The 24204-nt window shown below is 34.9% G+C and overlaps 1 protein-coding gene across 2 annotated transcripts in view; it reads left to right on the top strand.

Annotated features, from left to right (window-relative positions):
* Positions 1-24204, top strand: part of FAM118B (family with sequence similarity 118 member B) — a 93033-nt gene that overhangs the window by 49657 nt on the left and 19172 nt on the right. For both annotated transcript variants that reach the window (XM_031960927.1, XM_031960926.1), the window contains exons 2-4: positions 3522-3614; positions 13562-13814; positions 20925-21152. In XM_031960927.1, the coding sequence (XP_031816787.1) occupies positions 3529-3614; positions 13562-13814; positions 20925-21152 (567 nt within the window). In that variant the 5' untranslated portion in view covers positions 3522-3528. The remainder of the gene's footprint in view (positions 1-3521; positions 3615-13561; positions 13815-20924; positions 21153-24204) is intronic.

Here is a 24204-nt window from a genome sequence, read left to right as displayed (position 1 = left end):
TAATTCTCTCTTGCTGCACAAGAAAAATCAGATCAAAAAGGAAAGTAAATGAGTAAGAAAACAAAATGCAAAGGAACAACAACAAAAAGAATGAGAATGTTATGTTGTGATCCACATTCAGTTTCTACAGTCCTCTCTCTGGGTGTAAATGTCTCTCTTCATCACAAGATCTTTGGAATTGGCATCAGTCATCTCATTGGAAAGAGTCAGGTTCTTCAGAATTGATCATTGCATAAGATTGATATTGCTGTATACAATGATCTGGTTCTGCTCATTTCCCTTAGCATCAGTTCATGTAAGTCTCTCTGAAATCATCTTCCTGATCATTTTTATGCAACAATAATATTCCATAACATTCATATTCCATAACTTATTCATCCAATTGATTGGCGTCCACTCAGTTTCCAGTTTCTTGCCACTACAAAAAGGGCTGCCACAAACATTTTTGCACATGTGGGTCCCTTTCCTTCCTTTAAGATCTCTTTGGGATATAGGCCCAATAGAAATACTGCTGGATCAAATTGCCTTACTTTTCTCAACACACTGGTCTCATATCTACAGCCAAAGTAATTTTCCTAAGGCATAAATTTCACCTTGTGATTCCCCTACCTAGTTAATGGCTTCCTATTGATTCTAGGTGAAAAGTAATGAGAGGCTGAATTAGGATAATACCTACATGAGTTGAGAGATTAAATTTCTTTTTAACTTTTCAAGCCATTTGCAATCTGACCCCAGTCTCTTTTCCAAGCTCATAATCCTCCTCCTGTATTCAGAAGTCAGATCATATTGGCCCTTTCTTTGCTCATGACACTTTACCTCATATCACTTTGACTTTGCACTGACTTTTTCTCATACATGGAATGCATGCCTACCTTTCCTCTACTTCATAATCTCTCAACTTTTAAAATACAGTTGAAGCTGCAGTGGTGATACACTAGAATGTTTTCCAGTAAATACTTCATCATTGCATGTGTTTGACCTGTTTGGATTGCTTGCCATCTGGGATAAGGGGTGAAGTGTGGGAGAAGAGAAGGGACAAAGGTTTGGGATACAAGGTCTTGCAGGGGTGGGTGTTGGAGACTGTTTTTGTCTATATTTTGGAAATAGGGGGCTATTATTAAAAATGAATAAGTACTTTCAGCTCCTGGCATTTTTTTTCTCTCTCCCCCCATGTATAGAATTCTCTCCCTTCTCTACTGTTAATTACTGACCTTCTAAGTTTATTTTTTAACTCCTAATTAAAAACCTTAACTGCTCTTAATTCCAGTGTCCTTCCATCTTTGGATTATTTCTTATTTATCCTAGATATACATTGCATGTTTGTATTTATTTGCATCTTGTCTCCCCGTTAGACGGTAAGCTCCTTGAGGGCAGGAACTATCTTTGTCTTCTTTTTGTTTCCCCAGCTCTGCACATTGCCTGGCACAAAGTAAGCGTTTAATAAATGCTTATTGAATTGGTGCAAAATTAATTAAGTTGAGCCAAGAAAACAGTATACACAATAATTAACAATAATATAAATTTTTAAAAAGCACCAAAAAAATTACTGAAAAAAGTAACAAAAATTATAAAGCTCAAATAATACTCAGATGAAAAGATAAGCGAAGACATTCCCAATTTATGCCCTCAAGGAGTTGGGAAAGTTACAGGAAAAACATTGCATGTTTTCAGATTTTGTTGATGTATTGGTCAGGGTGTGGTCAGGGGGTGTGTGTGTGTGTGTGTGTGTGTGACTTTTTCCTTCTGTAAAAAATTACAGTTTATCATATAAGATGGTTTTTAGAGAAGGGGAGGAGGAATACATGGAATACTAATGTAAGAAACTAAAAACATCAGTAAAAAAAATTTTTTTTTAAATATACGGCTGAAGCACAGCTTTTTCATGAAGCCTTTCCTTATCCCCACCAATTCATAGTGAGTACTCTCCTTCCCAAACTACTTTATACTCAACTAATTTGTTAATCACTTTTTATCTGTACAATATATAGTTTTTATATGCATTGTTGTCTACTTGCAAATATGAGTGGTCTCATTCTTTGTACTTGTATCCCTAGGATCTAGCACAGTGCTTGGCACATAATAGTAGGTGATTAATAACTGTAAAAATATCTGCTGCTATATCAAAGGAATAGATTGTCTATATTTTTTATGTTTCAGCTAAAATACTGTTCCCACTATGTAGTTTTCAATCCCTAAAATATTAGCAAGTTGCCCAAACAACTTTGCTAATGTTCATATATGTTTTTTTCCTACTTGCCTGATGTAGATTGCAGATCTGTTTCTGAAATCTGTCCTTAACAACATCTGAATAGTATACTATAGAGAAAGAGACAGAGCATATGAAACTGACTCAATGTTCAGTCTTTTTTTTTCCCCCTAAAGGAAATTCATTCCAAGGTTCATCAATTAGGTAATGTCTTAGAAGTAACTAATTTGTATATTGTGCCTATATTGACCATCCTATTCCTGATCTGCTAGTTTCTTTAAGTGTTGTCAAATAACCTGATTGGGGTCTTTACAACCATAACCCCAACCCCCCAGGAAAACTGTGTTTGAGAACTTAAAAATGACCCAGAAATCCCAAAACCCCTTTTGCATTCCTTAAAAGACCCTTGTCTCCTTCCCTCCTGCATAATATTAGGAGCAGAAATCTCTTGCAATACTTCTATCTCCTTAAAAACACATTTTGCAAATGTGTCAGAAAAGAAAGCGGACTAATGTTTTTTGCTGGTTTCTTTAGACACTATAAAAGGCCCCTGGTCCTTTTGTTAGGGGCCACATGCTTTGGTTGTGAATCCCTTGTGGCCAAAATCAACTTTAATAAATTGTCCAATTAAAAATTAATATTTCAGGGGCAGCTAGATGGCTCAGTGATAAAGTATCAACTCTGAAGTCAGGAGGACCTGAGTTCAAATGTGGCCTCAGACACTTAACATTAACTAGCTATGTGACCCTGGGCAAATCACTTAACCCCAATTGCCTCCACCAAAAAATACTACTACTAATAATAATATTTCTCAACTCATCTCTATATCTTAGGGCACAATATTAACATATTCAAAAAATCTTAATCTTGATAAAATGTTGACCGTTTGTGGATCTGACTGTTTGCCAGAATTTAGGTGGACTCTCAAGTAATAGACAAATTGTCCTCATCAGACTCAAAAATTTTATAGTTTCAAGGAAATCTATTCTTTTCAATGAATTTATGATATAATTTATGAATTTTTTCATTTGAGGCAGTTTGGTTGAGAAGATCTGACCTGATCTACTAAAAGATTTTGGTTCCATAAAAGGAAGAGATAAAGAATACAAAGGGGAGGAATGAACAGGGAGAAAAGGGGGAAAAAACTGAGAAATTACCATCCAGAGAAGTTTTAGCATAAAAAACCTTCATAAAAACCTTCAAAACAGTAAAATTTATAGAATCTGATATATGTTTATCCCTGGATTTCTCACTGGTATACTTCTGGGTTAATCTGATCCTTAATATCTTAGTTTCTATGTTTAATCTATTTTAGAAACTGGATGGCTTCTACAGGGAGCCAACCCTCTGATATAGACGATATTTTTGGATTCTTCAGTGATGGAGCACCCCCCACCAAAAAACCAAGGTAAGGAAGAGAATAGAATCTCAAAAACAGAGGTAATGGTTATTGTTGTCTGATGCAGAGGAACAGCCTGTTCCATGTTCCATCTGTTTGGCATGTTGGGTTTTTCATAGAGCTTGTGTTGTCAAAAGCTATCAAAGCAAAGGTGATTCCTCAAAACTTGAATCTTTTTTTTTTTTTTTTTTTTTTAAGGCCTATGTTTTACATAAGCAGGTAAAGAGAGAGAAGGGAGGTAATGGTAGTAATAGTTGATTTTTACCCCAATACTACACTTCTCAAGACTAGAAGCAATATGCTTTCTTTCTTGATATTTCACTAAATCAAGGAGATGGCAGTAGAGACAGGGAGAGTAAAGAAAGCTCAGTTTTGTCCTCCAAATAAGTGATGGTATCCTCAAAACAAGACTGTTGAGGGGTGAAATTCTGCAGTCCCAGTCTCCATGTAAAATTTTGGCAAAAATGGGTTTATTTTCACTGAACAGTTCTCAGTGGGCTCCTGATTAAATGGTAGTGGCTATTTGGGATACAGAGTTCAATTTTATTTAGTTTTCTGTGACCCAGGATTAGGGATGATCTCCAGATAAATTGAGGGAATAATTTCCAGGTTAGTAATGGGTGGTGCTTATTCCCTGAAGCCAGGATCTCCAAATGAGTTGAAGATGGGGATTATTTTAGGAGTTTCCCAGAGGCCAAATAAAAGGATGCGGAGGGGTCTTCTGGAGATTCAGAGTTTTCTGACCCAGGCTTCCCCCACAAAGATCAGGGGACCACAGAGTCTTCATTACATCAAAGTGACGAAGGGGGACCCAAAACTCTCTCTCTGAAACTCCTTCAAGGAGAAAGTTCAATGCTAGCCTATTACACTTTTTGGATCTGATTCTGTCATCCACTATCTTAGCTGACCTACCCGGGTTTTTGTCATCTGCAAATTTGATGAATGTACCTTCTATGCCTTTATTCAGCTCATTTTCATTAGTAAAATGTTTTTTTAAAAATCAGATTTCTATGATGTTCTACTAGAGATCTTTTGTCATATTTAAATCCATCTGATTGTACTATTGTCTAATTCAGGGGTGGGAAATCTTTTTTCTGCAAGAGCCATTTGGATATTTTTAATATTCACAACCATATACATTGTCAAGTTATAGAACTCAAGTGGTGGGAGCTTGTTCTACCTAGCTTTTAGCTCATTGTTGCCTGTGCCTGCTTTAACAAATAATTTTGTTGGCCTTATCAGCCCTGCAAGATGGATGTTCCCCGGTCTAATCCATATCTCTCTATCTTCTTCACAAGAATATTTCAACATAGTTTACCTAAATTTTAAATGATTTATAAAAACTATGTCCACACCATTCTCATTTGCTAGTTTAATAATCCTCTCAAAAAGGAAATGAAGTTAATCTGGCATGATTTTTATGGTTTTATTTTTATTTTTGATAAAACCATAATGGCCCTTTATCATTACCACTTCAGTTTTTACCAACCATCTCAGTGACTTTCCAGGAATTGAAGTCAAGTTCAGTGAGTGACCTTTAGTTGGTAAATTATTTTTCTTCCTTTTTTTGAAAATTAAGCCAATGTTTGCCCTTCTCTAATTATGTTGTGCCTCTCCTGATTTTTGTGATCTTTCATATATCACTCACAATGGCTCAGGAATCATCTCTGCCAGTTCTTTTAAGACTAGAGGATGTAGTTCATCCAGGACAAGTGACTTTGTACTCATCAGGGCAGCTAGTAAGGTATTTCCTTATTTTTGGATATCACCTCCCTAATAGAAATGTTTTATTTTGCCATTTCCAGTGCAAAAATCATCTTAAAAGAGATATACTCAGTAGATTTGCAATCTCATCAGTGCAGGAGTACTTTCTGGCATTGATGGGGGGATCCCCGATACTCTCTCTCTTTGATTTGGGGGTGGGAGAGTATGAGGTAGAAACTCCTTGAAGGAGAAATTTTCCTTGAACCCTTTCCTCTACAAAAGGGAATCAAGACAAGTAGTTTCATTCTGTTATCCTGAAAGAGACCAGCACACCCTCCATTGATAACACTCATTACTAATTACACCCTTTAGGGACACTCATTAAAATTTCTATTCAATTTGGGGAAGATCTCTGGCTGATTTCAAATCAAACTGCCCTCAGCCTCTAGCCAAAGTTTCAGTTATTAAAAAGGGGCAACTGGACTTAACTCCTTGCAAAGAGGCCAAAGCGCTCTCTCTCTCCCTCTCGCTCCCTCTCCCTCTTGCTCTCTCCCTCTCGCTCCCTCTCCCAGGATTCCTCTGCCAGTCCTTTACTTCTGTCGGGACCTTGCCACTAAGGAAGTCAGCCTCCTAGCAAAAGCTAACTTCCCAGTGTCAATAAACTTCTTTTGCCAATCTAACTTTTCAAATTTGAAAATTCTTTTACAAAGGACCTGCGGGCCGACTAGAGGGGGTTCCCACAACTCTGCCCTGCACCAAACCTCATCAGTATCAGTTTCCAGCATAAAAGATCCTTCTCCTATGAAAAGAAAAAAGAATAAAAGTTGAGCAGTTCTACTTTGTTTCTTTTATCAATTATCATTACCTTGTCCACCCCAGCAAAGGTTCTGTCTCTTCTTTCATCGTCCTTTCTTTCCCAGTAGAGCTTAAGCTTTTATTATTAGTCTAAACTTACTCCAGTTGGATTCTGCTATTTATTTATGCTATTTTATCTTCTGTTAGCAGGCATTGTTTCCATCTTCTTCATATTTTTTAGACATTTTTTGTAAGATTTTGAGTTTCAGGTTTTTTCTCTTCTCCCTCCCACTGCCCCATGGCAAGCAATATGATATGGAATATACATGTGTAATTATGTAAACATATTTCCACATTACTTATGTTGTGAAAGAAGGAACAGAACAAAAAGGGAGAGCAAGGGGGAAAAAAGAAAACAAAAAATGAAAATAGTATGCTTCAATCTGCATTCAGACTTTATAGTTTTCTTTCTCTTATTTTCTATCATGATTCTTTTGGAACTATCTTGGATCATTGTATTGCTGAGAAGAGTTAAGTCTATTATAGTTGATCATCATACAGTGTTGCTGTTATATAGATACAGTTATAGTTGATCATCATACAGTGTTGCTGTTATATAGATAGTGTTTTTCTGGTTCTGCTTACTTCATTCAACATCAGTTCATCTAAGTGTTTCCAGGCTTTTTTGAAATCATCATTTCTTATTCCATTACATTCATATATTACAACTTGTTCAAACATTCCCAAAATTAATGGATATTCTCCCAATTTCCAGTTCTTTGCTGCCAGAAAAAACTGTTAAAAATATTTTATACATGTTGGTCCTTCATGATCTCTGAGATACAGACGTAGTAGTGGTATTGCTGGATCAAAGGATTTTCACAGTGTGATTGCCCTTTGGACATAGTTCCAAATTACTCTCCAGAATGATTGGATCAGTTCATAACTCTACCAACAATGAATTAGTGTCCCACTTTTCCCCATTTATGTTTCTTTAATCAGTAGTAATTTAGAGCATTTTTTCATATGACTATAAATAGCTTTAATTTCTTCTGAAAATTGCCTGTTTATATCCTTTGTTATTTATCAATTGGGGAGTGTCTTGTATTTTTAGAAATTTTACTCAGATCTCTATGTATTAAAGAAATGAGGCCTTTGTCAGAAATACTGACTGTAAAAATTGTTTCCCATCCTTATGCTTTCCTTCTAATCTTGGCTGCAAAAACTTTTTAATTAATGTCAAAAAAAAAAATTATCCATTCCATCCTTTGGTCATAAATTCTATCCTCCTCTATGGATCTGGCAAGTGAACTGTTTGTTTCTTGCTCTTCTAGTTTGCTTATGGTATCACTCTTCATGTTTAAATCATGTATCATTTTGACCTTTTCTGTGCCTAGTTGCTGCTATACTGTTTTCCATTTTTTCCAGCACTTTTGTCAAGTGTAGTGAGTTCTTATCCCCGAAGCTGAAATCTTTGGGTTTAACAAACAGTAGATTACTACTGTAATCATTTACAGCTGTATTTTATAGACCAGGTCTATTCCACTGATCCACCACTCTTGTTTCTTGGTCAATACCAAATGGTTTTGATGATTACTGTATTATAATATAGTTTTAGATCTGGTATAGCTAGGCCACCTTCCTTCCCCTTCCCCCCCCCCCCCATTAATTCCCTTGATATTCTTCACCTTTTACTCTTCCAGATGAATTCTGTTTGTTTTTTTTTTTTTTTTCTAGCTCTATAAAATATCCTTTGGTTTCTTTTAAAATCCAAGTTGGTTAGTGAGTTTTCGTGTTTGAATTAGTATCCCTAGATAAATCCCCTGTTTCCTCTACGTTAGAATTGTTTCTCTTTATGTCTTAGAATTTAATTTTCAAGCTCTCCTGTGCTGACTTCCTTTAAATCATTTTAGTCCATGGGAACCTACTTTCCTTCCTTTGAATCTCAATAAAATTTGCTTTCCTAATATATGGAGTACATGTCAGACTATGTCTGACTTTCCTCTTCTCTGTCACAAACTCTAGAAAAAATGATCTCTTCCCATGCCCCAGGATTCTCATCCTTTCAACCCCAGAATCATTGTTTAGTGAGAGGAAGATCCAAAATAAAATTTTCTCTTATTACTTCCTCCAATTTCTGAAAGACAACATAACCACTAAGGTAAGTCAAGGAGCTATTAGTAGCTTTGCTTTTGGCAGAGACAAAGCAACAGCAGATATCTGGAAGTAATTGAACTTCCTCATCACTACTTTGTTATACCTCTGTGCCAGAATTGTGATGTTTCCAAATCACTTCATCTAATTCAGGTATCCTGTGATGTACAGGATATACAGGACAATTTTGTCATTCATGTGACAAAATTATTTTTTGTTTATTATTCTTATAACCACTTCAATATTTCTGCATATTTCCTGTTCTGTGTTCCTGGATTTCCTCATGTGAGTATACTTTGTTAATATATCCTAACCCACCTCTGTTTTGATTATCTTCTTTTGAATAAGGTATATCCATCAAGAGGCATAGACTATATCATCATGCTTTATATTCCTTCAGCTATAACTCTGAAGTCAAATATACACCTTTGCATTAGGAAGTCAGTTTCTCCTATTTGTTGCCTTATCTTTAGACATTTATAGATATATACTTGAGACCATGGGTTTAATTGACTCCCTTCTTGGATCATGTTTTTTCTGAACCTTTAGATTTCTTATTTGTTATTCTTTTGTAGCTATTCTTTACAATATCTAACCTAGGGAATATACATAAGCAATCTTCTCCTTCCCTGCTTTTTTTAGTTTAAAGCCGTTTTCACTAGATTTCTATGACACTTAGAAAATACATTATTCCCAGCTTGTGTTGGGTTTATTTCTTCTTTTATCAGGAATCTCTGCCAGCCCTATATTGTAAGCTATGATTTAAAAACCTAAATCCCCAAACCAGAAATCCTTAATATCACCTTAGAATTGCCATCTGTTCACTTTCTGACTTAATTTTTCTCTTCTTCACACTTGTGTCTTCAATGGAACAGTAATGATACACAACTTGTGCTATATAAATTTTATAATCATTGGCAATACATTTATTCTGAAAGTATCATTTGTGACAACATTAATCACCAAAAATTGAGATTTAGATCAATGCTTTGAGAGGTTTTTTGTTATATCTTGGATACATGCCCCAAAAAGACAACAAACATTTTTATTGTTATCAAGATAACAAATATCTGTTCCAGGACCCCTGATTAGAAGCTTGTCAAATACTATTACTTTTTTCCTTGATTCTTTCTGAATCATCTCTCATCTGATAGCTTCTCTGGCTCTTTTATATCATTTTTGGTATCACAAGCAACTTCTTTCTCTTCAGAAAATTCCCTAACTCTCTCTAGCTCCCTTTTCTGAAAGACAAGTCTCAAATCTCTTTTTAAGCTTTAATTGTACAGCTGTCCTTTTCATTCCCTTTCTCTTCTGTGTAACCATTTCTATTTTCTCATTTTGATAGAAGTCAAGTCTTCCTTCTTTTACCTCAGATCTATTCTTTTCCACTGAAGTTTTACGTCTGCTTCCTTTATTCTCCCTCCTTTGTAATAAAAAGAGATATTCAAGTCCATTCACCACCTCACACAGAAAGATAGTCAACGTTTAGAACATATAACAGTTATTTAACAGCGATACAAACATAATTGCACAAGTCTCTTTACTCTCTATAATAGTTGAGATTTTCCATTTGGTTTTTGAATCTGTTTGAAGGTATTTACTCCCTCAATCTTAACATGTAGTTAAAACATTTACATTCATTTATCACTTCTTAATAACTTGACAATCGGTCAGATTCCTTATATCAACAATTTTCTTTTTTATTGTTATTATTTTATTTTATTTATTTGTTTCACTGAAGCAATTGGGGTTAAGTGATTTGCCCAGGGTCACACAGCCAGGAAGTATTAAGTGTCTGAGACCAGATTTGAATTCAGTCCTCCTGACTTCAGGGCTGGTGCTCTATCCCCTGTGCCACCTAGCTTCCCCCCATGTCAACAATTTTCAAGGCCATAGCCACCTCCCTTCAGCCTTACACTAATCTCTGATTGCTTTCAGCAGTTTGCCCCACCTCATCCACCAATCCAAGAATGGGACAAGACTGACTTCACAACAGAAACAACAAAAGTCTTTAATCTACTTTATCAATTAATTAGCTTAATCCTTTGATTGTTCCACTTACCTTTTCTTGCTTACCTTGTCTTCTCTATTGTCATTATTCACCCCTGTCAGACTCTTCATGACCCCATTTGGGCTTTTCTTGGCAAAGATACTAGCATGGTTTGCTTTTTCCTTCTCTAACTCATTTTACAGATATAGAAACAGAGGCAAACAGGGTTAAGTGACTTGCCCAGAGTCACAAAGCTAGTAAGAACCTGAGGCCAGATTTGAATTCAGATCTTCCTTACTCTAGGTCTACCATTTCATTGCCAAATACTTTATCCTTGTCACTCTTGAGCTTACCTCTCTTCAGGTTCTATTCTGTAATTTTCTTTGCTTCTCCTTAATTGTATGTAGTTCTGTTATAATCTAGAATCTCTACTTATATGAGCTTGGATATTGTTCTTCGGATTTTCCTTAATTTCTCCGAAATTTCTCATTCTCAAATTCAACCATTGACCTGTTTTACATCTCTCCACATCATCTACAAAATTTTATTATTTGTTTATAATTATTCAACTTACATCTTTTATCCTTAACTCTGAAATTCAATTATCAGACTATATCACACTATTCTTCTATCACTCCTTGTCTAGAGTGGGACAGTAGATAGAGTTAGACTAGGAGTCAAAAAATCCTTCTTCCGATACTTATTAGCTCTTTGACTATAGGCAAAATACTTAAACTTACTATATTTTCTCATCTGTAAAAGGGTATTGTTGAGATGATTCATTCCAGTTCCAATGATCTTGTGATGATGAGAGCCACCTACACCCAGAGAGGGGACTGTGGGAATTAAGGGTGGATCACAACATAGCATTTTCACTCTTTGTTGTGGTTTGCTTGAATTTTATTTTCTTTCTCATTTTCTTTCCTTTTTGATCTGATGTTTTTTTCCTGAAGCATTTAGGGTTAAGTGCCTTGCCCAGGGTCACACATATAGAAAATGTTAAGTGTTTGGGACAGATTTGAACTCAGGTGCTCCTGACTTCAGGGTTGGTGCTCTCTCCACTGCACCACCTAGCCACCCCAGTGTGGTGTTTTTCTTCTTTAAATATAACAATAATGGTTCTCTCGGGGAGGTTTTCTGAAGGCAGCCTTAGTTTCAGTTACAAATAATCACCCAAAATGCAGCCAGCTGATAAAATGCAAACATTTATTTTCTTCTTCCAAGTCTTGTCTCTTTCCTTGGGCCCAGTTAGCTCAGAGGCCTATCTCTCTGCTTGGTTCCAAGAGCTCTTGCAAATTGTCCCTTGATTCTACCTCTGCTCTCTCTCCTTGGTTCTAAGAGCTCTTGCAGCTTTGTCCTTTGCCTCTGCTTTCTTCAGCCTCCAGATGGAATGAATCTCTCTTGCTTCTGAGAAAGGGCTTCTGGCTCTCAGTCTCCCAGAGTGCTGAATCTGGTTGTGCCTCCGAGAGAGTGCTTCTCCTCAGCTGAACTGGCGCTCCCTCCTCCAATCTAATTCAGCTGAACTCTTCTCTCAGTGTTTTCAGCTCAACTCCCTGAGAGAGCCGCTGTCTGTTTCTTATATAGGATCTCTTCTGAGACAGAGGGATTATGGGTTTCTCCCAGAGAGCTCTCTGGCCCTGAGAGTTTCAAGGGAGATGTGAATTCAGATATCTCATATTAAACCCTGAAATCTCCCAAACTTGTGAACTCCAGTGAGTACAGGTGTGAACACAAGCATTGTTTCTCAGTTCCACTTAGTACCTTATTTCAAGTTGAGTTAACACTAGGATTCCAACACCCTATATTTGATTTTTCTTGTGCAGCAAGATAATTGTATAAATATGTATGCCTATATTGGATTTAACATATATTTTACTATGTTTAACATATGTTGGATTACTTGCCATCTAGGAGAGGGGTGGGGACAAAGGGGGGAAAATTGGAACATAAGGTTTTTCAAGGATCAATGTTGAAAAATTATTCTTGCATATGTTTTGAAAATAAAAAACCAATTAAAAAAAGAAAAAAGTATTATTGTGTATAGCACATATTCTTTGAGAAGATGTATGGGTCCTCAGTTCTTTCAGAAACTTAGTAACTCCCACTTCTTCCCAGCCCCCATTTCAGATTCCATAAACACACCAAAGGCAAATTTATTCACATCTTTTTCCTAAAATTAATTTTTTTTCTTAAAGATCCATATAACATATATGGGTTAAAATCCCCATGACTTTGTCATCCTGATGTCTAAATGATTAAAAAAAAAAAAAAAAAAAAAAACCCAGGTCATAAGTTTGGATTTTTTCTCTTGAGTTACTTTTGTTTGTTTGTTAAGTCAAATCTACCTATACCATTCTACAAGAACTATAATTTTGGGATCTTTCCTGTCCCTTTTGTTTTGTCTGAAGTATGACTGATTATAAAAGAAAGTCAATTTCAGGATCTCTTTTGATTCCTAAAGCTGGTTCTTTTCTTGCTTTGTTTTTTTAGCATAGACTTTCCTAATAAGAGCTCTGTCTGCTTCATGTACTTTGGAGGGAAATATTTTTTTAAATGTTTAGCTTGTATGACAGTTATACTCTTAGTATATTATTTTTTCTGTCTGACCAAGGTCCTTCTAGTCCAATAAAAATGTATTAAGTAATTAACATAAAGGTACTGATAGTGCTCTGTGACCAGGAACAAATCATTTACTCTCATCGAACCATCCTCAACTGTAAAATGAGAGTAATACAACTTGTCGTGCTTCTGTCTTGACTTTCAGGAGGATCAAAATAAGATAAAATAGAGTGCGTTGTAACCCTAAAGGAGTATAAACCCAATAGGGGTATGCAGCATGTACAGGAATACTAGAATGTGAGATAGAATGTAATAAGGACAAAAGAGAGAGCCAAACAAAATTCCCTAAGAAAATTTGAGGAGGGGGAGATAAGTCTCACTTTGAAGATAGATGGGGATTAGGAGAGACTTCAGAGAGGTGTACCTGATTTGAGTTTGTAGGCTAAGCATTTCATCATGCAGAGATATTAAAAGTTTTGAGTGAACAGCTACACATCCTGAATATTAAATAGAATATTCTGAAAGCAGATAGTTAAGGATAATTTTATTAGTACTCCAGTTTGGCATGAAGGGGAGTCATGTAAGTTCAACTAAAATAAGTAAATTGGAGCCAGAGTGAGGATGACTTGAAGTGCCTAAAGAATTTGTATTTTATTCTTTGGGCAAAAATTCTTGAGAGTTTTTGTATAGAGGAGTAACACTCTCAGGCCAGTGCTTTAGGAAAATAAATTCTCAAATATTCTTCTTTCTGCAGGAAGCTGCTCCCAAGTTTAAAATCCAAGAAGCCTCGGGAACTTGTGCTTGTGATTGGAACAGGCATCAGTGCTGCTGTTGCACCTCAAGTTCCAGCTCTGAAATCATGGAAGGGATTAATTCAGGCCCTGCTAGATGCTGCTATTGATTTTGATCTTCTTGAAGATGAAGAGAGCAAAAAGTTTCAGAAATGTCTCCATGAAGACAAGAACCTCGTCCATGTTGCCCATGACCTTATACAGAAACTGTCTCCTGTGAGTGTCCCTGTTTGGGCATTCTGCATTTCTCAAAACCCTTAGTGGTACTCTTACTTTAGAGCAAAGAGACAGAAAGCTTAATCACATCTGTAGCCATTTGATTCTTAAAGATATCAAGAAGCTAAAATATTCAGGCAAATCTAATTAGATGAATTTAACAGGAATGTTACACTTGAATAATAATTAACTTTAGAAGTGCAATGTGTAGGAGGTATGATAATTTGTGTGAAAATTATTTGGTGGTTTTAAGTAAATTGTGAGCTTACTATGAATTTGTAATATAACCCAGCCAAATTAACTCATGGAACCTTAGGCTTCAGGAGATATTGGATTCTATTCAGTGGAGGTCTTCAAACAAAGAATGATTGACTATTTTTTGTAGAGGGGATTTTTGCTGAAGTATTATTTGGATCAGATGGCTTTTAGGGGCCACTCTAACTGAGATTCTGAGACTATTCTATAAAGTTACTATATAACAAAATTTCTTTGATATAATTTATTTTGATCCCACTTTAGTTTGTTTAGTCTTTTCTTTTTTTCCTTTTTTTTTTTTTTATGATCAAGAATTTTTTATTTCACCTCAGCATTAGATCCTTTTCCTAAAAGGCCATATTTTCTGGCAAGCCAAGCCAGGGGTGCTTGGCCTTCTCTTGTCAGTTATGATCTTTGGTTATGATGAAATTTTTCCTTAATATTAGTTAGCTTCACTCAGTGAATCCAAGATATCTCTGGATATCTGACTTACAAAGTTGCTTCCTAACTTGGACATGTTCATTTTGAAATTGATGTTCAGTCATACTTCCGATGTTACAGAATTACTGAAGTATGAGTAATATTATCACTCTGCTTATACTGGGAGCCTATTCATAGAGATCCCAGGGTAATAGCTGTATAGATGGTCTCTGTTGACACATCGCTTTACTGACCTTATGGCATCTTGGCTGTGTTGCTCTGCTCATCCCTTAGATTTATCTGAATGTTGATCTGCTATTTGCTGGGTGATAGTTGCTCCCTGGTTCTTGATTAATCTCTTCAAGTCCACAAAAAATCTTCAATTTCAGTCAGGTATGACATAGTAATTAAAATCTTTTCCTGATAAAGGCAGGTTATAATTTTTTAAGTGTTCCCAACATACCCAGTTAACATAACTTTGGCAGAATGCCCCTGAGCTTTCTAAGTTTTTCTGGCTGGAGATTCAGGTCTTCTGCTGATTTGCTTAGTTTTGAGAATGTGTGGTCTTTTTTTTATACAAAGATCATTCTATTCATATCAATATAGTGAATGTTTTGGGTTTTTTCAGTAGTCGTGATGATTTGTATTGATTTTTCCACACTCTTAATACAAGCTGTATATCTGTTTCACCCAAGCCAAAATCTTTTTAGGAATTCATAATATAAATAGAAAGATTCTCACCAGATGGGGAAGAACCATGTTTTCTCACAAATTTAGAGATAATATGATTTGCTTTTTTTTTGTATTGTTTTGGCTATTGCCAAGTTGATTAACTCCAGAAATGAGTCAGGGGGTCCCCTTATCCAGTTTTGCTAAAAGTCAGGATTCATGTGGAAGTAGAGAATATCTGCTAGAAGCAAAAGGTATTGGGATGTGTTATTTTCCACTTTGTCAAATGCATTTATAAATCAGAAAATACAGTCTCTTCTCTTTAAAAAATTAGTTGCCAGTGAAAACCTTTTTAAAAATTCTCTTATAGAGAGATTTTGTTGATTTTAAGTTTAACCTAAAAGAGGGATTCTTTTGGACCTTTTATAAATAAGGTTATATTTTATATATTTTATTCATCTTTTTTAAAAATGAAGATAGCCCTTCTGGGGAGGGAAGGGAGAAGCAGTTGGGGTTAAGTGAATTCCCCAGAGATACACAACTAGTAAGTGTTAAGTTTCTGAGTCCAAATATGAATTCAAGTCCTCCTGACTTCAGAGCCCAGTGCATTCTCCATTCCCTCATCTAACTTCCCCAAAATAAGGATAGTCTTTACTGGCATTGATGATATAAAGACTAAGGTTTATAAAATCTCCATCAGCTAGAATTTATTAAATGCTTACTCTGTACAAAGCATTGTGCTAAATTCAGGTTACAAAGAAAGAAAAGGGTAGTCCCTGCTGTCAGGGAGCTTGCATCTAATAAGGAAACAACCTCAAACAACTGTATATGAACAAGATATGTGTAGGATAAAGATAACTTGCAGTGGGAAAGCGCTAGCATTAAAGGAGATTGAGAAAGGTTTTGTGGAGAAGGTAGAACTTTATCTAAGACTTTAAGGAAATCAGAAGCAGAGTTAAAGAATGAGAAACTTTCAGGTATGCAGGACAAACACTAAAAACTATTCGAGTGATGGAATGTCATCTTCAAGTAAACAACTAAGACACTAATGTCCCTGGATCACCAAGTACATGGGGGGGTAGTGTAAGATTTAAGAAGGCTGGAAAGATAGAAAGGGATCAGGTTATGAAGAACTTTATAAACCAAATAGAGGATTGTATATTTTATCCTGGAAGCTCTAGGGAGCTGCTGAAATTGATCGAATGGGGGAAGTGAGGGGCACTTTAGGAAGATCATTTTGGCACATGATAGACTGAAATGAAGAAACTTGAGGCATTGAGACCAACCTGTAGAGTACTACAGTAGTCCAGGTGTGAGATTATGAGGGCTCACATGGTGATGTAACAGAAAAAGTATCAGGAAAAAAGAAGGGGATAATAGAAAAGATGTTAAACACAATAGGATTTGGCAACTAGTTGGATATGGTGAGTGAAAGCTTTTAGAGCAATATATTGTTAATTTAAAATGTAACTGGTTGGATCAGGGAAGGCATACTTTAGGTTAGGATTCACAGTTCATCTTTATCATTATATTATCTTAGCTATGACACTCCCATTAATATCATAGAGTATGAATTGAAAGAGACCACAAAAGCCATCTAGACCAATTTTATTCCTGAACAGAAATCTTTATAATATCCAAGACAACTGGTCTTCCAACTTTTCCTTGATGGCCTACTATTTGAGCGAAAACCCACTATTTCCCAGGGTAGTACATTGTACTTTCAAATAGCTCTCCCTGGTGGATTAGGTTGCTTGGAGATATAGTGGATTCTCTGACTCTTGTAATCATTTTAAGCTTATTAAAGTGCCTTTTTGGCAACATTAAACTATGACTGGATGGGCACATTGAGTTTGTTCTGCTTGAATAAAGAGAGAAACTTATTTAATCAATATCAGGATATTCAGTCCACATTTCTGAGAAAATATATCCAATTAAAGCCAATAACTCCTTGCACAGAGTGAATAAGGATTTGTGGATTGTCTTTTTATAAATCTTATGTCAATTGTTAGCCTAGATAGAAAGAGGGAAATTTTAAAAAATCTAAGGATTTTAGGTTTGGGGGGGTTTTGGGGGGCAGTTTTTGTTTTGAACAGTGACTAATATGTGATAGAACACAAGTTTAAAAGAAATGTAAAATTGAGTTTAGTGTGTCATATTAAATGAATGAGAAAATATTTTTTTAAGTAAGTTGTGTGGGAGTTTGGTATTTCCGTTTGTTTGACCATTTAAACATCTGTGTTTGTGTTCCTAAATCCCCTCTTATAAATGCCATTGATGGAAAATTAAATTGGTTCCAGTGTTACCAGCTTTAAGAGAGAAAAATATTTGTTTGATTCTAAGAAATCATTCCAGCTTACGAAAAAAAGCCACTCTGCTTTCCATATGTATTCATACTCACAAAAATCAAAGTTCAAGAACATTTGGGCTAACTAGTAATTAGTTGTGAATGAATGAATTAAAATAGAATTCATTTCCAGTTTTTAGTTTTTACCTTCTTTTTCTTACAAGCAAGAATAGTTCTACTGCCTCTGATGACTCCTAGGGTACTATCACCTTTTAAAAGAGTAATAAAACTAGATAGCATAAAGTGAATCAGCAGTGTCTGTATGAGTCCAAATAAGACTGTGACTATAAAATTTAACAAGGAAGTATTTGTTTTAGAACAAAAATGTCTTGTGTGTTTTTAAGGGTCATTTACATGCTTGTCTGATAAAGTTAGATGATAGCCTTTCTAATTACTTTTTTTGTCTGCTGTTGAGATTGTTCTTTCTGATTAGAGAATATGGAAAGACATTGTTTCCTCTTAGCTATCTGTGTATTCAGCTTCAGGGTCACAAAAGTATCTATACTTTGTTACTATATGCAATGAACAAGAGTTTAAAATTTGATATACATAACTAGCAGTGGAAGAATATATTAATTGGAACTTCATTTAGCTCTGGAAAGCCTTGACTATATGGTAAAGACTGATGGCAAAGTGGGATAGTAAATAAGGGAATCCAGTTCATTTCATAGCTGCATATCACCAGCTGAACATGTAACCTTAAACAATATTTCACTTCTTTGCTGTAGCTTATCTATAGAGAATAATCATTTGGTTTGGATTTTTAATTGTGAAAATCGAAGAAAAGTGTTATTAGGCAAATAAAAATTTCTTTTTGTAACACCATGGAAACTGATCTCATTTTGAGAATTTCAGTATCAAGAAAACATGAAGAAGTCTTGAAATTTTTCTGAGAAAAGATTGAAGAAGCTAAATATTAATCGCATATCTACCTAATTCAGAGACATGAATTTTAAGCAGGAAAGCTTGAGATCATTAGGAAATAATTCTTGACTCTCACCTATTAAATAGTAATGGGACGTACTGGAATGGGATGTACAAATGACTCATTTGTTTTAGGATATCAACACACACACACACACACACACACACACACATATATTCTGATATTGCCATTTTCCTTGCCGTCTCCATTTAGTAAATATTAAGTTCCTCCAAAAGTATACAAATTTACTGCAATGCATTGGGAAAGGTTGAAAGACACAATTTCTGCCGTTAAGGGCTTGTAGTGTGAGAGTGATTATAAATAAGTACCCAGAAAATTAGAATTAGAGGGAAAATATACTATTAGTACATGACAGGTACAGCAATATGAAAGTAACTTTTTAAAACAGTATTCACAATAATATTTCTCTGCTTAATCATGATCATTATATATTTATTCCAGATGGATTAGATAATGTTATTGTTTTGCTAAACATTATTTTAATACTTAGGGAAGTACATTACTATTTAAAATTAAGAATTAGTGATATTATTATTTAAATTATAGGTTGGTAGCCAGATGCTTTATTTACCAAGAATTTACATAATTTTAGCTACATTTTAGTGTTTCAAAACCCTATCTTAAAGCATGAGTTTATATATTGTTGCCCGTTTACAGGATTGTAAGTTTCTTGAGGGAGGAACTCTCATATTCATTGTTATATTTTTCACAGCCTCTAATACAGTATGTTATATGTAGTACTTACAGATATTTATCAAATAACAACCAATTCAGTTCAAACACTTATCAGGTACAGATTGTGCTATACACTATGCTAAGCACTAACAAATAAAAAGTTTAGATAAGATATGGTTTTATGGATTTTAAAGTCTAAGGTGCTCTAGTTAACATAGTACAAGTATAAAAAGTGCTTTGATAATATAAGTAAAGGAAGATAGCATTATTGACTGAGGAGATCAGAAGTACAAAAAAGTGGCAGTGGAGTTTTCAGGGATGTAAAAGGTAAGAATTAAGTTGGAGAGTGGACGGGTATTGGGAAGGCTGCTCTACGCATCAAGAACAAAATGAGCAAAGACAAGGAAGTAAGAAAATACAGGAAATATATTGGGAGATGGTGAGTAGTATGATTTGGCTAGAGTCTAGTTTATGAATGGCTATAGTATTGTCATATCTTTGAAAATTAGAAGGGACTTGAGCAGATATCTTGTCCAACTCATAAATGGAAAAAGGAAAAAAAAACATTCTTACCTATCCAATATTTGGTTATCCACCTTTTCTTAAAGATGTTCATAGAAGGGAAACCCCACCACCTTGGAAAATTGAAAAACTATAATGATACCAGATTGCAAAAGGTCTTGAATGTTGGTTAGGTCAAATTATGAAGAGGAAGGAAGAGGGAAGATGGGAATTAAAACTTTACTCAATGAGAACACATTGAAGAGTTTTTGAGCAGAGCAGTAAAATGACCAGATAGAGCTCAGTAAAATAGATCATATATATAGAGCTAGGAAGGATCTTAGATGTCATCTAGTCTAGTCTTCTCTTTTACATTTAAGGAAATAAAGGCCATAAAGATTATCTAATTTGCCCAAGTTGTGAATGGTAGAGCTAGGAACCACAACAGAGTCCTGACTGCTACTCTTCAAATCCAACACCTACTATGTCCCAGATAGTATACTAAGCACTGGGGTTACAAAGAAAAGTCAGGCTTCCTGCTCTCAAAGAGAACACAATCTAATAGGGAGACCGCATTCAAATTACAATTTAAAGACAAGCTCTGTACAGAATAAATTGGAAATAATTGCCAGAGGGAAGTAGAATTTAAGCAGGATTGGGAAAACCTTCCTATAGAAAGTAGGATTTTAGTTGAGATTTAAAAGGAAGGCAGAGATTAGAAGGAAAAGCATTCTATGCATAGAGGACAGCAAGTGAAAATGCCCAGAATTGGAAGATGGGGGATGATCTTGTCCAAGGAACAGCAAGAATGCCAATATCACTATATTAAAGAGAACATAACAAGATGTGAAGTATAAGCAAAAAGTAGGGAAGTCTTGGTGTGACTAGGTGGTTTTCAGGAAAAACTAGATTCACTAGACATATGCTCTGTGACTCTGGCAAGTTATTTTACCTCAGTGTCCCAGGTACCTCTCTCAGATAGTAAGCTATAGAACAAGTGCACCAACCCTGAAGAGATCTGAGTTCAAATCCAGCCTCAGATATTTAACACGTACTAACTATGTGACCTTGGGCAAGTCACTTAATCCCAGTTACCTTTTTTTAGGTATGGCTTAGACTAGATAGTCTCTCAAAACCTTTCCAACTCTGAAATTCTTTGGTCATTTAGATACTTAAAGTGAAAAGTCTTATGCACAAATAACAAGTACTCTTTAGAGAAATATTGCAATGGTAACAGGTGACTTGGCAACATAGATTTGATCTGTTATTATCCATTATTTCTTAAATCCTTCTCCAGCGTACCAGCAATGTCCGTTCTACATTTTTCAAAGACTGTTTATATGAAGTATTTGATGACTTGGAGTCAAAGATGGAAGATTCAGGAAAACAACTGCTGCAGTCAGTCCTCCACCTGATGGAGAATGGAGCCTTGGTATTAACCACAAACTTTGATAATCTCCTAGAACTATATGCTGCAGACCAAGGAAAACAACTTGAATCCCTTGACCTTACTGATGAGAAAAAGGTAAAGAATAAAAAATAGTTAAGTACTATTACGTGGGGCAAAGGATTATTTCTTTTTAAAAAATATATATATAAAATACTATTTTCCCCAGTTACATGTAAAAACAATTTTTAACATTTGGTTTTTAAAACTCTTGAGTTCCAAATTTTCCTTCTTCCTTCCCATCCCCCTCCCCCAATGAGAAGGCAAGCAGTTCAATACAGATTATACAGGTATAGTCACACAAAACATTTCTATAAACATTTCCAATACATTCCAATAATTGTCACATTGTGAAAGAAAATATAGACCAAAAAAAAAAAAAATCCTCAAAAGAAAAATTATGTTTAAAAAGTATTCTTCACAAGTTTGTGCTATGATCCACTATGACAGACTTGGCTTTTCTCAGTAGTTCAATGATCCAAGGCAGTCCCAATAAACTTGGGATAAAAAACATCCTCTGCATCCAGAGAGAAAACTATGGAGACTGAATGTAAGTCAATGCATGCTGTGTTCACTTTTTTTTTTCTTTCTTGGTTTTTTTTTTCTCTCTCGTGAATTTTCCTTTTTGTTCTGATTTTTCTCTCCCAACATGATTCATAAATAAATAAGAAATAAAATGAAATTACATATAACACACACACACACACACAATGCTGTTTTTTTGTTTGTTTGTTTTTACATGTAACTGGGGGAAACAAAATTTTTTTTTAAAAAAAATCATGCTTCAATCCGTATTCAGGCAGTTCTTTCTCTGGATATGGACAGTACTCTCCATCATAAATCCTTCAGAACTGTCTTGGACCATTGCATTGTTTAGATTAGCCAAGTCATTCACAGACATTCATCTTACAGTATTGCTGTTATGTTGTACACAGACATTTCACTTTGCATTAGTTCATGTAAGTCTTTTTCCATTTTTTTCTGAGAGCATCCTTCCCATCATTTCTTATAGCATGATAGTATTCCTCAACTATTCTCCAGTTGGTGGGCATCCCCTCAATTTCCAATTTGCAGTAGATTATTTCTTGATAACTGACTAGTATTTCTATTTCCTTAATAATGTATTTAGTTAGCACTTCTGCAGAGATGAAGAGATAGCATCTGGCTACCCAATTCTGAATATTATAATAAGTTCTTTTTAATTGAAATGGGATGTTTAATTATTCAATATTTAAAATGTTAGGTGAGCATGACATCATATTAGAATTAGCTCCAAGGATTTAACTCCAGAAAAATATTTATCAAGTACCTATCTGTTTATTTTACTATACTAGGATCTGTGGGTACAAAGAAATATATGAAAATTACCTCATTATTCCTCAAGACATATTATTTAATATTTATAATCACTTAACCCTCCACAAAGATGTCATATCCCATTGTGACTTACATGGAATGCTGGCTTTTCAAAGGTTATAACAATGGAGTATAATTTCTGATAGATCCTACAAAGTAAAAAGGTTTTGAGTTTTGATCCAGCAGTCCAATGTGTTGAACTTCAGCCCCACCAAATTTTGAAGAGGAATAACCTGTCACTAATTTGGCTGTAGAGTGAAAAATTTTTCTGTCGTAACTTAAAAAGATAATTCACTGAATAGTTGCCTCCCCTCAGGGGAGGGAATGTTCATATTGACAAGATGGTAAATCTTTGAAAATTAAAAAAATTGAATAACAATGAGTCAGAAAAACACATGTAAGCATGTAAAGTTGTATAAATATGCATAAATAGAAAGACAACTAAAAGAGTGACATTAAGAATCTTGGAGTTGAAAAGGACCTTGATGTCCAGTAGTCTTAACACATACTTAGTTAGAAATGCTTTCTATAACATATCCAACAAGGGGTCATCCACCCTTTAACTTAACACATGAATCACATGTCATATGGTAGAATTCATAATAATATTCTGGGTAACACCCAAAAAGCTTTCTAAATATAATCTCCTGCCTTCAGGTAGGATGACACCTAAATTAGCCTCTAGAATTTAATTACCAAGAAAAGGTATGGAACCATGGTTTTTAGAAAGTTTCGAAAATAAGAGTATTATCATGAACATTTTTGTGAACTCAGAAAGCTAATTGGATGAGTTTCTTAGAACCTATTCATCCCACTATGTGCTTTTATTACTTTGCTTCCTCATTTTGCCTTTCAAGGAACCTCAGTAACCATTTATTAAATGTTTATTATGTGCCCTACATTTTGCTAAGTGATAGCAATACAAATCTAATCTAGTAATTACACTAATATGTCAAAATTAGGGAATTACAAAATCTCTTCAGTGACCTTGCTCTATCAGTCCTTCCCTTTTTCTGTTATCTTGATATTTTCAAAAATAAATTTTTATACTTTCACATATAAATAAAACAAATCCCCAAAGACATCTTTCCTTTGACTCATTTATACACATACCTCAGTACCTCCTTTTATTAGATGAAACTGAAAAAGGAAAAGATTTAGAAAGAGAATAGAACAGCTATTGATTTAATTATCCCTAACCCTCGCCCTCAGTCCCAACTCCACCCAAAAAACAATTTCAATCTTCCCTTATCAACTGGTATCTTCCCGTTTGTCTACAGGTGTGTTCCTAATTAATAGACTATCAATATAATCACTGGAGGGCTTTTATGGCAGCTAAAAACAAAGGAGACAAATTAAGAGTGGCTTATATTATATTATATTATATTATATTATATTATATTATATTATATACTATAGTTGTAGCTATAGATATAACATCATTTTGTAGTTCATTGACATAGTAATGAATTTTTTAAAAAAGAAAAGTCATGTTGAAGAAGTACTGATGCCAGAGATCCTCAAGTCCTGAGATGGATTGAGATTCTAAAGAGACCAGGAGAGTTCATGGATTGGAGTTGAGGAGAGACAATTCCAATACAAATGAACAATGGCAAGACATAGCATATTTAGTTTTGGGAATAGCTAATATTCCAGTTTGAAAAATAAATTATGTTAAGGGAATTAATTTATAATAAAGATGAAAGGATGAATTAGACATTTTAAACAGTCTTAAATTACAGACTGAAGAGTTTGTACTTTTATCAAAAGGCAC

This window comes from Sarcophilus harrisii, chromosome 3 (assembly GCF_902635505.1).
Source record: "Sarcophilus harrisii chromosome 3, mSarHar1.11, whole genome shotgun sequence".
NCBI lineage: Eukaryota > Metazoa > Chordata > Mammalia > Dasyuromorphia > Dasyuridae > Sarcophilus > Sarcophilus harrisii.
Note: the sequence above shows the minus strand (reverse complement) of the source record. Positions and strands in the feature narration are given on the sequence as shown.